General features: G+C 35.6%; 2 protein-coding genes across 6 annotated transcripts in view; one reads left to right on the plus strand and one right to left on the minus strand.

The window, feature by feature from the left end:
- sgsm1b (small G protein signaling modulator 1b) overlaps positions 1–7851 on the minus strand; it is a 45738-nt gene extending 37887 nt beyond the window's left edge. The window contains exons 1-2 of one of the 2 annotated variants that reach the window (XM_067432542.1): positions 7554–7851; positions 7394–7437 (exon numbers count right to left, since the gene is read on the minus strand). In XM_067432542.1, coding sequence (XP_067288643.1) covers positions 7394–7437; positions 7554–7560 — 51 coding nt within the window. In that variant the 5' untranslated portion in view covers positions 7561–7851. The remainder of the gene's footprint in view (positions 1–7393; positions 7438–7553) is intronic. The other variant, XM_067432543.1, reaches the window with a different exon arrangement.
- A 1983-nt stretch (positions 7852–9834) lies between these two features.
- Positions 9835–15134, plus strand: part of nup155 (nucleoporin 155) — a 45297-nt gene continuing 39997 nt past the window's right edge. For all 4 annotated transcript variants that reach the window (XM_067433334.1, XM_067433336.1, XM_067433335.1 and 1 more), the window contains exons 1-3: positions 9835–9982; positions 10568–10714; positions 14353–14490. In XM_067433334.1, coding sequence (XP_067289435.1) covers positions 10573–10714; positions 14353–14490 — 280 coding nt within the window. In that variant the 5' untranslated portion in view covers positions 9835–9982; positions 10568–10572. The remainder of the gene's footprint in view (positions 9983–10567; positions 10715–14352; positions 14491–15134) is intronic.

Genomic DNA, 15134 nt, shown 5'->3' on the forward strand with positions numbered 1-15134 from the left:
ATTGAAATTAAACATTTTGATCAGTTAAAACTGATCATTCATATAGCGCATGCAGCACACATATGGTTTAACTGTCCTTGTTAGAGAAGTTTTTCTTATACTACTTTTATAATGGCTATTATTGATCACACATAAACTGATGTTTAACATAAGAGTCATATTTCAGTTTATTATAGTGATAATCATATGCACACTTATTGCCTAAAACACATATTAATGTTTAATATTTTTTTATGTAAACGAAAAGAGGCAGGGTTGTGTTTTATATTTCGTTTGTTATTTATAATATATGCAGTGAAGATAATCCATATGCGTTGCCTGAACCACATTTGTGTGGCTATTAGTGTTTGTTAATTAACAGAAAAGAGGCAGAGTGGTGTTTTATGACATTTCATTTTATTGTAGCCTAAAATATACAAAATATATCGAGTGAGAGCGAACTTGTGTCGTCCCGTCTTCGGGAATTGGTTCTCCTGAGTTGAACTTGAACGCGAGACAGGCGGGAGCAGCTCCTGGAGCGCCTCGACCGCGGGTCTATTCTGCTTCAAACGCTCGTTTTATACACGCGTTCAATCCGCTGTGGACGTGTGAGTGGATTCAAAATGTTCAAGCATCCAATAGACGAGAATTTGACGCTTTATTCGCATTCGGTGTGAACGCACAGCCTCTCCTCCTCGCCAACCACATTAACACTGAGAACAAGATATGCCTGATATTTTCTGCATTTAGCTTTGGATGACCAGCACCTGCCTGGGATCTCTGTGAGAGATGTCTGTCTACTGCTTTTCTCTTGCCTTTTATAAACCGATCCATCTTCCATGCGGAGTCAGTTAACTTGGTAGTTGTTTTGTTTTTTTATGTCCCCCACACTTTGAGAACCACTGCTTTACTCATAGGTTGTTTCTCCATCATAATGACTGGGCAGCGTGTGCAGATGGACATATGTGGCGAGAAACAGAAGGGAGTGTGTGACTGGGATCAGAGCGGCGCTCACTTTCTGACGCCTCAGTGAAAGGATATACATATGGCGCACACACATGACTCAACAATCATCACAGGGTCGATCAAATCAGAGGAGAACGATTCTAGGATTTCAATATTAGAGGGGCTCAGGGTATGATTTAATAATAATAATAATATATTGTTTGTATAGGGTAGGCATGAACAATACAGTAACTTTCTACACTACCTACCAAGACAATCCATTAATATTGAATTCATTTCTAATCATTTTAAATTACCAGCTAATATACATTAAGAATAAAGACAGACGTTATACACTAACCAGCAAAAAACTAAATCCGCTGTTTGGATTTCATTTTTATTCATGGAGATGACATGAAAATGTGCCATGTTTAGTGGAGGATTTCTGTCACTTGGTGGAAAACACACACTTTTAACATGTAAATGACATGAAATTATCACTATAACCCAACCTGTCCTCCAAATAAATACGACTCTATAGGTCGTTTTTCAAGCGCCTTATTACGACCTATATTTACGTTTTAAAGTCATGCGCCCTCTAGCTGGCGTAAAAATAATGACAGTGTCGTATTACAGAAAGAGGTTAAGGAGAAAATGTTTTTATTGCAATAATCTTTCTTTATTTCACTTAAAAGACTTAAAAACCTTTACGTAAACTTAAAACTTAACCTAAAAAACTCTTGTACACATTCCCAGTGTATTGTATAATATAAAATAAATATATATAAGGTTTACAGTGGCAGCTCAGAGATGTACAGTAGCATTTAAGTATGAAATTGAATGAATAAATGTAGGCTTAAATTAAAACTGCATAGTCTTCAATATACAACATTGACTAAAAGCTGCTGTATTAAAGGTGTTTTTTTTAATTAACATCATTTTAGAGGTGAACTGTCCCTTTAAGGACAGCGTGTTCACTATAGGCTGCTGCTGTCAATTGAAGACCTGCTCACATCTCATAGACGCACGCGATTTTACTTTCACTTTAGATATAACCGACTGTGTTTATATGTTAACCTTGTGTGTGTTTGACAGTATTAGCGCAGTAAGACTGTCCAGTAATCACGTGTGTTTGACAGACGTTTAGTGCGCACGCTCAATGCAAAACAGTGCATGCAGTGGACAGTCCGTGCCTTGCCGGTTAAACATTTCATTCGCGTGCGTGCTTTAAAACGCGATAACACCCCCTAACTTTAGTGCATATGATTGGATATTTGCTCATATCAGCGCTTAGACTCACAGGCAAACTCAAACAGAGCCGAAATAAACGGAGAGGAATATTTCAAACGGAGGAAAATGGAAATAATTTATTAAATGCAAAACCGAAAAAAACGGAATTCACCAGCGCATATTGAACCGTGAAGGCCGTACCGAACGGTTCAATATTATACTGAGTATTGTGGCATCCCTAGTAGTTACAAATCAAAATTCGTGTTCATTTTAATGCAATGTCTGGACCTTTTACCACCATTTGTCATATTTCCATGTAGCAAAAATATTTTTTTTAATTTACAACTACACCCACCCCATCCCTACACCTACCCTGTGATTTATAGATCATACACACTTTATGAGCACGTGTTCCCTGGGATCGAACTCATATGATCACATGTTGTGTATAGTGCAATGCTTTACCAACTGAGCTATGCAAAACCTGAAATATTAAGCAGATAAAAGGGAAAAATGCTTTAAAATAAAAGTGTCCTGCTGACAATAGTAGCAAAACTTTAGAAAATGCTCCTGTGCGTCGTATTTAATAAATTAAATTATTCCATGGTCTGTTTTAATACTCTATTCTGATTGGCTGGAAGGTGTGCAGTAAAACCGTTTAATGCACAGGTAGTTCCAGTCAGTTTGATTACAGTTTGAAATGAATCCGCCACTATAAACACTGGTAACCATAGTAACACAGTTACGCTTGCAAACAGAGTGACAGTGGCAGACTGCAGTATCAACCACAGATATACATACCTATGGCAACATTAAGTGACGAGACATGACGTGACACACTGAAGCCAATGGCACATATGTCACTATGCGCAGATATGTATACGTATACATATCTATAACTATGCGCGTATTGGCACATCCGTGGCACATGCGGTCTTCATTGTCATGTCACTGACATTATCGCGACACACACTGACACTGACACCTGCATGACACCGAGTTGCGGAACATGTCGCCGCGTTTTTTACATTCTATGATGGTCGTGACACCTACACTGACAGACACCTATATTATTATTTAATTTAATGCATTAAATGTAATGTGTCTTTATAGGTTGACGTGGGGTTTATTTCACACTAGGCTACATAATGATGATTCATTCAAATAAAGATTGCCTTGTCACTGCAGTGTTGCCTGTCATTCATAAATAATTTTAATAAATCCATTAAATAATCATTAAGTTATGTTCGATATGCTTATGCAACGAGGGGATCTTCAGACTGACATAAAAAAGAGATAACGACGCTTCTCTCTCTCTCTCTCTCTCTCTCTCTCTCTCTCTCTCTCTCTCTCTCTCCGATTTTTCTCTTTCAGTTCTCTGTCTCTTTCTTTTAATAATGAATTTAAATAAATGTGGTAATTTGTTCATATAAAAACATATCGATGGCTCTACTTTATTTAAAGCGACGGTGTGCTAGAACTAACGAGACGTAAGAAAACAACCGTCATTTTAACCCGTCTCTTAAAAAACATCAGTTACAGCTTTAACTTGTTTTTAACTTGGCAAATAACCATGGTATAAGCGGCATAATCCACGGCTAGCCATGCATTAAATGATTTTAATGCACGACCTAGAGGCAACCAGGTTCTTCGCCTCTACGCAGTGCATTAAAATCCTTTAATGCATGGCTAGCCGTGGATTATCCCTTACATATTGTCGATAGGGGCGCAACTTTAGTAAACGCTCCCATGGGTCGTATTTCAAGGAAGTGACAAGCGACCTATATAGGCGTATTGATTGGAGGACATGTTGCTATAACCAGTAGATGGCAGCAGGGGACCAGTCATCAGCTCATTTGCCATTTTCACTCCCTTTTCTTTCTTTTCACATATTTTGTTTTTGATTTATTATAATATGAATATTATAAAAATGTTTTTTTGCAATTTTATGGCACTGAAGTAGTATCATGTCAAGTCTCATGCCATTTAGATTTTTTTTTAAATTAGGACTGTCACGTTAAATTCAAGTACTCAGTTTTTTTAAAATCTTCAATCGCAATTTACCCGTGTCAAGTAACCGGCAAAATACCAAAGTGGCGCATTGCACACACGAGAATGAACCGCATTATTAGACTGTTTTCTAAGGCTGCACAATGTATTAAAACCATTCAATGGGAACCAACGGTTGAAGGTCCAAATCAATGCAGTTTCAGAGGCACCGATCCCAGAGGAATACGGTCTGATCCACACAAACCATCAGATATTTACAAGAAAAAATAAACATTTATTTACTTTTTTCTAACGTATGATGTCATCACGTCGGAGAGGTCACGTGACATAGGTGGAAGTACCGACCCGTTGTTAAAACGAACATGCAAAGTCTAAATCAAACGGCATTTACAGAAATAAAAGAAAAACAACGATGTCAGACGATTGTAAAGTTGGAGGAGAACATGAGTTTTTCGGCACTGGGTCGGCGTTACCTTTCCAACGTGATGAAAGTCATGCATTTGAGGTGTAAAAGTATAGACATGTTTATTTTTTCAGTAAATGTCTGATGGTTTGTCTGGATCAGACCGTATTCCTCTGGGATCATCAGAGTGTCTGAAGCTCTTCCTCTGAAACTGCAGTGATTTGGACCTTCAACCGTTGGTTCCCATTGAAGTCCATTATGAGGAGAAAAATCCTGGAATGTTTTCCTCAGAAAACTTCATTTCTTTTCCACTGAAGAAAGAAAGACATGAACATCTTGGGTGAGATTGGGGTGAGGAAATGAACAGGAAATGTTCATTTTGAAGTGAACTAATCCTTTAAAAAATGCAATTATTCCCTAAAAGGTACAATGGCACTTCCATTCTTTGTGTTTTTGCACACTGGTATAAGTGTTACCGTCTGATTATCATACCATCACAGAACTTTTTGTTTCTGAGCGAGATGGGGACAAACGTTGAAATCAATTTAAATGACACATTTTAACGTATTGGAATACTGGAAGCTAATTAATTATAATTATAGTATTATATTATCATGTAATGCTATCAATGTACCATTAAAGAACAATACCCACACTAATGGTCTTTCTATTGAACACAGCAGAGTTATGCTCTTAAAGGGACAGTGCGCCCAAAAATGAAATTCTGTCATCCTTTACTCACCCTATGAGTTTCTTTCATCTACTGGACACAAAAGATGATATTTTGAAGAATATGGAGACCCAAACAGATGATGGACTCAATGGGGTCCGTCCAACTGCTGTTAGGTTATACTGACATTGTTAAAAATATCATCTTTTGTGTTCAGCAGAGGAAATAAACTCAGAATTTTCATTTTTGGGTGCGCTGTCCCTTTAATAAGCACTGTAAATGTGGATATAATTGAATGAAATGAATGAGGTGTTGCTCAGTACTTTAACAAGCACATGATGTGACATCTGTAACACACGTTTTTTGGACATGTGCCATTATCTGATACAATACTTCTTATAAAAAGAAGACAATTAATATGACGCGTCTTCATGATATTGGACTCGTCAGGCTGATGGTCATTCTGGTTCTCAGAGGACAAGCTTGTTTAGACAGTCTTTTCAAAAAGAAATGCACATTATCATGATCAGACAGGTGTGTGTCAGTGCTGTGTGCTGTTATTGCAATCCCTGGCATTACCATCGAGTGTATTAATCATCTCAACCAGGGGGGGTTAAAGTGGGATCCTGGGGGGCCACATGGAAGTGCAAGGGGCCCAAAGAATTAAAAAATCAAAAATAATAATAATAATATTTTTAAATAAAATTATACTAACTTACTAAATAAATTTGATTCATGCAGAATCAATTAAATGTATTAAATGGATTTATTCAATTCTAATTAATTATATATTTATATTAATACAACTGTAATTAATAATTTACTAAAATAAATAAAATATTCGTATAAATAAGAATAAATATTTGATTAAAAAAAGACAAGCAGAGTAAAACTTGACAAATAAATAAATAAAATAAGATTATACTAATAAATAAACAACTTTATAAAAATAAATAAATATTTGATTAAAATAAATAAATAGAAATTATTAAAATAATTAGGAAAATATTAAAATAAATTTAGCATTTAAAAGCATTTATTAATTTAAAAATAAATCAAATAAGATTATAAACTAACTAAGTAAATAAATATTAAAATAAGGAAATCAAATAAGATTATACTAACTGAATAAATAAGTTTACTAAAATAAATAAATCAAATTCTATATAAATAAAAAATAAATGAATTAATCACTTGATTAAAATAAATAATAGACATCATTCAAATAAATAAATATTTGATTCAAATAAATAAATAGAAATGATTAAAATAAATAAACATTTAATAAAAATAAGACAAACAGAGTAAAAATGTAAAAAATAAATAAAATAAGATTATACTAACTAAATAAATAAATAAATATTAAAATAAGGGGAAAATAAGATGATAAGTAACTTTATTAAAATAAATAAATACAATTCTATTTAAATATAGCCTAAATTAATTAATTAAACATTTGATTAAAATAAATTATAACAAATTTAAAAAAATAAATGAATGATGGATTTACTATTATGATAGCATTATATTAATTTATATTAATTTATTTTTACACAGCTTTTCTTAATTTTAGTTATCTAAATCAACGTTTAATTTATTTATTTGAATGATCTTTATTTATTTATTTAAATCGAATTGTATTTCCTTATTTCAGTCTATTTATTTATTTAGTATATATACTGTACTGTTTTACACTATACTGTGTAAAAATAAATTAATATAAATTAATATAATATAATTAATATATAATAGGTATAATTAAAATAATTGATTAAAAATAAACAAAACGATTTAAATTAAATGTAATAAATAAATAAATAAATAAATAAACAAGATTAAACCAAGTAACTAAACAAATAAATAAATAAATAAATAGAGGAAATTTGAATACATTTAAATCAATTGAAATTTGATTTAAATAAATGAATAAAATATATCTAACTTGTAGCCAACAGTACAGTAGAAAAAACGTACTGATGTAATGTAATAGAAATGTGTAGCTATATTTGACACATTTATTCCCGATATTAATGTTTGACAGTATTATTAACGGGTCTTATAAAGGCTATCGGTCCTCGGATGTGAGGATGCATGAGGATGGTTATATTTGTGTGTCCGTGGCATCTCACAGATCTGATAAACAGAAAATCTCCCACCTCCTTCTTGACGTTGCGCAGGAGCCTCTGACGCGTCTCTGATTCTGCGGACAAACAAACACACGCACACACACACACACACACACACACACACACAGATTCTCATCAAACATCCTCCGTTAAAGGGCTGAATGTGCACGGATGAAGACGATCGCCTCACCTCCCATGGCTGCTGCTGCTGATGCTGATCTGAGCGAATGTGCGCAGGATGAGTGTGTCCTCGTGAGTCAGAGCTGCGCGCGCAGGGTGTGGCGAGCCGCAATAATAACCGATATCGCGCCGATCATAAGCCTAATATCATCATCACCTGTCCGTCTCGATCCGATCTCCGCACGGATGCTGTAGTCCACACGGGCTCGGCTCGGTACATTAGGAGGATGTTTGTGAGGGGTGACGGTACGACCTGCTGCGATTGGACACATGCGCGCCAATCAGCGAGCGGAGGAACGGCGTGGCCACGCCCCTTTAATGGCCAAGCACACGCCAATCACGCATGTGTGAGAACACGTGACGCGCGAGAGCGTGTGGTGCTGGCTTTTCTACACAATATTGGAGAAGCAGGGGCGAAAGTACCATTTTCCAGAAAAACGTAGTTTTAAAAGAAAATGTTTTAGACAGATATATATTTGCTCTGGTCAGTAACTCACAAGTGTGGTCTCTCAACAGCAGGTGGTGTTCTGTACAAATGCAGACCGACTACAGTATAATTACACTTTGAACATAAGATGCAGATTGTTACTTTTGACCCCGTCAGTTTGACCCCATCACGAAAGTAACACAACAATATAGCCTAAACTAAATTGTTTTGTGTTACTCTTGTTTTTATTAAACATACCTGACTATGACCTTGTTAATATGTAACTGCAAACATTTTGTAGCTACTTTATCTTTGCAAAAAAAAAAAATATTAAATTACATTTTCATTTTAAATTTTAAGTTTAATCAAATGTTCCAAATATAACCTGACAATACAGACTTGTAGTCTTAGAATATTTTTTTTTTGCAATGTCAATCTATTTGATAATTTTTTTTCTTCAACAATACACTCTAAAAAATGCTGGGTTGTTTTAACCCAATGTTGGGTCAAATATGGACTAACCCAGCAATTAGGTTGTTTTAACTCTGCGGTTGGGTTGTTTTAACCCTGCGGTTGGGTTAAATATTTACTTGAGACGACCCAATCGCTTGGTTAAAACAACCCAATTGTTGGGTTAGCCCATATTTGACCCAACATTGGGTTGTTTTTAACCCATATTTTTTTAGAGTGAAGGGCAAGACAACAGCTGATTAGGCTAATGTCAGTGTGCACAAGTTTTTAGTTTATTATATCACGATTATATTATTTTAAAAGTTTTATTTATATACTCTAAAAAATGCTGAATTAAAAACAACCCAAGTTGGGTTGAAAATGGACTAACCCTACAATTGGGTTGTTTTAACCCAGCGGTTGGGTTAAATGTTGCTTAAGAGAACCCAATCGCTGGGTTAAAACAACCCAATAGCTGGGTTAGTCCATTTTCAACCCAAATACTAGTCTATACTTATACGATATTTATTTTAATATGTTTTACTGTTATATTGTTATATTTATATTCTATTACAATACATTATAATTATTAATTAGTTACAATTCATTATTAATTTATGCACTATAATGATTCAACTGAATATAATTATATATTATATATTACATAATATTTATTATATTATATTACCATTTAATAATTAATTATGGTTTATTTATGGTATATTATATATTACATAATATTATATTATTCATTAAATCATTATGGTTTAATTTTGAGTGGGATCTCATGGTTTTAGTTTTATATGCTATATTATGCTAGTTTAAATTGTATTTTATTAATTAATTATGGTTTTATTTTGTATGGTATGGTTTTATATTATATTGTATTATATTAATCATTAATTAATTAATTATGGTTTTATTTCGTATGTTCCTAGGACAGGCTTTCTGATAATATTATTGTTTAAATGATGTATTATATTATGCTATATTATAATATGCTATATTATATTATTAATTAATCATGGTTTAGTTTTCAATGGGATCTCATGGTTTTAATTTTATATGCTATGTTATTAATATATTATAAATGAAATTGTGGTTTTATTTTGTGTGGTATCTCAAGGTTCTATTTGCATATGCTATATTATTATTTATTATATTATATTACAACAAATTATATTATATGTCACAGCAAAATTGTGACATCCTTTATTATTGTTTTAATATAATCACGTTTGTTGAAAGGTTATATATTTTCAAAAAGTTTTAATACCTCGCTTTAAATGTGTACATGCTTTATGCTCTTTTTAAATATAAACATGAACCACAACTTAAATAACTGCACAATAATTATCTTGTCAGTGCAAAAATAAATATTCCAATTCATTAAATAAAACAAAATCAGAGGGACTTTTATTTTGACACGTGACCGTGTATGCGCGTGCTTCACACTGACTTGCCGCAGCCGCACGCGCTTGGCGGGAGTCACTGAAGCTCACAAACTAACTGTGTTCTTTCACTTTCAGTTGATATTTTATGAAGATAATTTTCACTCGGAGGTGAGTTTATGTTGATTTGTGTTTAATCAGAGCTGTAGAGTTGCTGTTTAGATAATGTCTTCTGTCTTTCGGGGCTCTGTGTTTTGAATTAGCTACACGGCTAACGCTACTCAACAGATTGTGCCGTTAAACTGAAATTAAATGAATCAAACGTTAATTTTCAATCCAGTCCATTAAAAGCACCTCATCTGTGTACTATGCGTTGATATGTCGGTTATACAAGTCACTGGGGATTTAACGGCCTATATAAAGGAAAGATTTCATAATGATGTTAAAGACAGGACTCACTTTGGTTACTATTTGCTATATGTTATTATTATTATGCTTTCTACATTATGTTACAGATTAACCTAATATTCTTTGTTATGGGTTAAATCCTTTAGAATAAATACAGATGTTGCTTGACAACATCTATCCCCTTATTAATATGTAAATAGTGTATATAAACGTAAGTATATATATATATATATGTATATACTATATTGTAAATATGTTTATATTCTATAAGTATATGCGAGTGTATATGTACATATTTATATGTACATAATATGTATTATTATTATGGTAATGCTCTTGTGTGTCCAGTGGTCATGCCGTCCAGTCTGGGCTCCAGCAGTCCCGCTGCAGTTCTTCAGGAGGCTTTGGAAAACTCGGGCCGCTTGATTGACCGGCATCTGCAGGAGGATCGTTGTTTCCCAGACCTGTCAGAGCTCCTCAATGTCCCGTCACACAGTAAGAGTTACTTGTCTTCCTGTTAAACTGCCTCTTGTCTCCCTGTAATCAATCATTTTATCCCTTAAAGGCCCTTTTTAGAAATAGAGCTTATTCAACTTCTTTCCTTCTTTCTTTCCTTCTTTCCTTCTTTCTGACGTGGTCATACTCAATTCTATATGAGTCTGAAACCGCTCCATTGGGCTGTGATTATGAGGCGTGTTTCAACCCAACCAGGAAAGACATCAATTGGACAGACCAATCAGAGCAACGAAGTGACGCATTGTCAAATGTCAACAGACAGAGCTCAACTGCACTGTGTTGCCAAGTCCGTGTTTTTTCCGCGGTTGTTTTCTATGTCCAAGGGTTGAAGCGACTATTATGTGATATATAGACCCAGGAAAGCGAATTTTAGCAGCGAATTTTATTGGCATTTGTTTTATTTGGCATATGCATTTTTGTCTCAGTGCATGCATTGTTTTAGTTTTGCTGGGTCTCCGCTAGCTTAGCATAATGAATGGAATCCTATGTTGCCAGCTAGCATGTCCCGAGTTAAAGTGATCCACCCCCCCCCCACCTAATTACTACTTGTGGCCTGCGTATTCACATCAAGTACAAATAGCTCCTCACGAAATTGAAAAAAAAATTACATTGTGTCCCCCCAATGATATATATTGCGATATTGAGAGCCATCAATACAGGCTAAAGTCAATAAGTACCATTCCATGATATTAATAATTTTACTAATAAGCAAGCTTCATTACAAGTGACAAAAAGAAATGTTGGAAAGTATGTGTAAACATGAAACTAAACCTCCACCAGGTGACCGTCTTAATGAGTGAGTCACTGAAGCGCCTTTCACACTGCGATTCCGGCATATACATGGATAATGCGACCCGGCATTTGTTCCCGGGCTGCTAGATTTGGTCCATTCACACAGCCAGCGAAATACAGTGTGTACAATATGTGTGTACAATATGTGTGTACAGTGTGTACAATATTTGCGCTTTCACACACAACCCGTAACGGTCCCGGAACGAGTTGACACGTGACATCCGGATGTGACGTATAACAGCGAGCGATCTCCGCTTCAGCGCGGATAGTAAGGAGCTCCGTGGTCTCAACATGTGTCCAGTTTGCGCACATTTCTGCTTGTTTAATTTTAGTTTATTTTGTGTACGAACACTCTGCGTTTAAATCACAGACGAGCTCTTCTGGCACTGCAGGGCCGTATTATTGAAAAAACAAGCTCTAGGAGTCGCACGATAACTACGGACACGTTGCGGCATTAGTTTCGGCTTTTGTTCACACAGCGCTCGTCCCGGGTCGAACCCCGCAATATTACTAGGTCCCCGACCCGGGTTCAATTCGGTAATCAATTCCGGGACGGACGTGGTTGCTTTCACACAGAAGGCGACCCGGCAATGTTCCGGGAATATTCCGACGTGCAGTGAGAAAGGGGCTTGAGTCGTTCACTCAAACAATTCATTCAAACGCTGAATCGTTCAGTAACACACTCGGTGCTGTGAGTGAGGCGCGTTACGGTTCTGCTGCGAATGATTTTCACTGCTGAAATAGAACAAAAACACTAAATATTGCATCTAAAATGTAAGTGACTAAGTGAATGTTAATTAGTTGTTTATGGAACTGTCATATGAAATCAGTGTAATTTTCAGTTGTGATGGTATTCAGGAAACAGCTTAAACGCTGTAGTGTTGTAATTTCTTCTCGAGAGGCTGCATGAGCATCAACAGCGCAACCTTATTATCGTCAGTTCATTATATATTATTATCCACCACTATCGATCCTGACTTACCCTAAATTAATGCACAAACATTCTTGCATTTTAGTGATTCGCTAGTTATTTTTTGTTTTAATCAGGCTGTTGTCCGTCGGGTAAGTAAAATTATCTTTCACTTGTCCCTTCAAAAAATCCACTTGTCCAGGACAAGCGTTAATGTCGAGCCCTGCTTTGTATTCGTCGTAAAGCAGTGAATGTTTGGCCGTGAGCAATGAGCAACGTGGAACGTGCATGTCACTCCAGCAACAAACTCGTGTTTACTGTGTGCTGCCGTTTTCTTAATACACCATGGGCTACGACCCTTCACATCGCATGTGCCGGCGATGTGACTATCACACACACGCACATCGCAATGTCGATGTTAAAACAGAATATCGTTCAGCCCTAGACTATATTCTGGGGAAGCACAGGCGAAGCAGAGATATCACGGCTCTCATCCTCACGTCCTCCGGCTGTTGAGCGATCTTAATGTTTTGCGTGATATCTCTGCTTCGCCTGTGCTTCCCCATAATATAGTCCCAAATCTGCCTAGGAAATGGCCTAGTCTTAATCTGCATCGCTATTTGTACTCGTTGTGAATACGCAGGCCACAAGAAGTAATTAGGTGGGGTTTTTTTTGGATCACTTTTACTCAGGACATGCTAGCTGGCAACATAGGATTCCATTCATTATGCTAAGCTAAGATAGCGGCGACTCTGCCAAACTAAAACAATGCATGTACTGAGACAAAAATGCATTTGCCCACATATCTAAATGTAGGAGAGAAGTTGAATAAGCCCTGTTTCTAAAAGCAGTGGAGTGTTCCTTTAAAAATCATTTTGATCACCAAAAAATGGCGGAATCATTGAAATATATAAATCTTATAATTTTTTTATGAAATTAATTAATTATACATGCTTTTTGATTATTAAAATGTAATTAAACCATTTAAATGCAATCCTGAAAACTTAAAAGATAAAACAGAATATGAGAAGGAAAAAAGTATTTCATAGGGCCCTAAACGTAATTTTTGTTAACCTTTCATGATTTCAATTAATAAACATGCTTTTAGATTAAAACTATTTCATTCAACCATTAAACCGTCCAAACAAAGGGAAAAAAACGGAATTAGGAGAGGAAAAAATTGGCAAAAATATAAAACGAAATTTGAGGAAAAAATTTACGCTGATTTCATACTGGCCTACTGATTAAATTTCATATCAACATAACTATATCTTCTTTTGAGACTCCCCTGCTTCAGAGCCGTTATCGTTAATGATATGCTAAAGCCCCGCCCACACGTTAACATGATTGGTTACAAGGTTTTTTGAGACTGTCTTTGGTTCACTGCAGTTTTAAGGAGAAAATAATCAGCAACGGTGTTGATTGTGAATTTGCACATGGTTTGTCTTAAATCATATTAAAGGCATAGTTCACTTTAAAATGAAAATGCTGTCGTCCTTTACTCACCCTCAAGTTGTTTCAAACCTGTATGAGTTTCTTTCTTCAGCTGAACACAAGGGAAGATATTTTGAAGAATGTCTGTAAGCAAACAGTTAACTGGAGCCATTCACTTCCATAGTATTTGTTTTTCCTCCTATGGAAGTTAATGGCTCCAGTTAACTGTTTGGTTACTGACATTCTTCAAAATATCTTCCCTTGTGTTCAGCTGAAGAAAGAAATTCATGCAGGTTTAAAACAACTTGAGGGCGAGTAAAGGATGACAGAATTTTCATTTTAAAGTGAACTATCCATTTAAAAACACCACATAGACACACAAAGAACATCACACACTTGACTTTCACCACAGGGTGTTTAACGCATTACCTGTTGAGACTCACGCCTGTTCAAAACACATTTTTTTGCTTGTATTTGTCAGATATGCCGTCTCTCTCGGGCATGTCGGACATGGATTACCCTCTGCAGGGCCCGGGGCTGATCAGCGTGCCGAGTCTTCCGGAGCTCAGCACCATCCGCAGGGTTCCTCTGCCCCCAGAGCTCGTGGAGCAGTTCGGTCGTATCCTGCCATCCAAGCGCTTGTTTTTATGATAATCTCTGCAAAGGAAGTGTCTTGTATAATTAATCAGTTATAAATGATTTATCTGTGCACATCTTTATTATATGTTCCCAGTGATCTTGAAGCAAGGCAAGGCAGGTTTATTTGTATAGCACATTTCATACCCAATGGCAATTCAAAGTGCTTTACATAGAAATGAATTAAAATAGTGGTAACTCATGCATGAGAAACGAATACCATGTTTACAAATTAAAACAAGGATAATTTAAGCAGTTGTAAAGAATTAATAAAATAAAATGGTCAGATACGCAATAGTCTGAAATAAAAATAAAACATCCTTCAATTTACAGTCTTCATACATACATTTCTTTCTCAAACACGTTCATAAACACCATTTCAATCACTATTCCCTGCTTTTTATTTAGGAACCTTCTTGTTAAACCCATTTTCAGAATAATCAGAATAACTTCCCCTCCCTCTTGCAGCATCTCTTCTCTGATGACGAGGGCAACCTGTCACTCACATAAGATCCACCAATAGCAAACAACCATCCAACAGACAAAATCAAGCCCCGCCCTACATTTGTTCTTGTTTGAGAAGCAGTTTCACTCGGTGTATGGGAATAGGAAAGAAAAGACCAGCAC

This window comes from Pseudorasbora parva, chromosome 23 (assembly GCF_024679245.1).
Source record: "Pseudorasbora parva isolate DD20220531a chromosome 23, ASM2467924v1, whole genome shotgun sequence".
Taxonomy (NCBI): domain Eukaryota; kingdom Metazoa; phylum Chordata; class Actinopteri; order Cypriniformes; family Gobionidae; genus Pseudorasbora; species Pseudorasbora parva.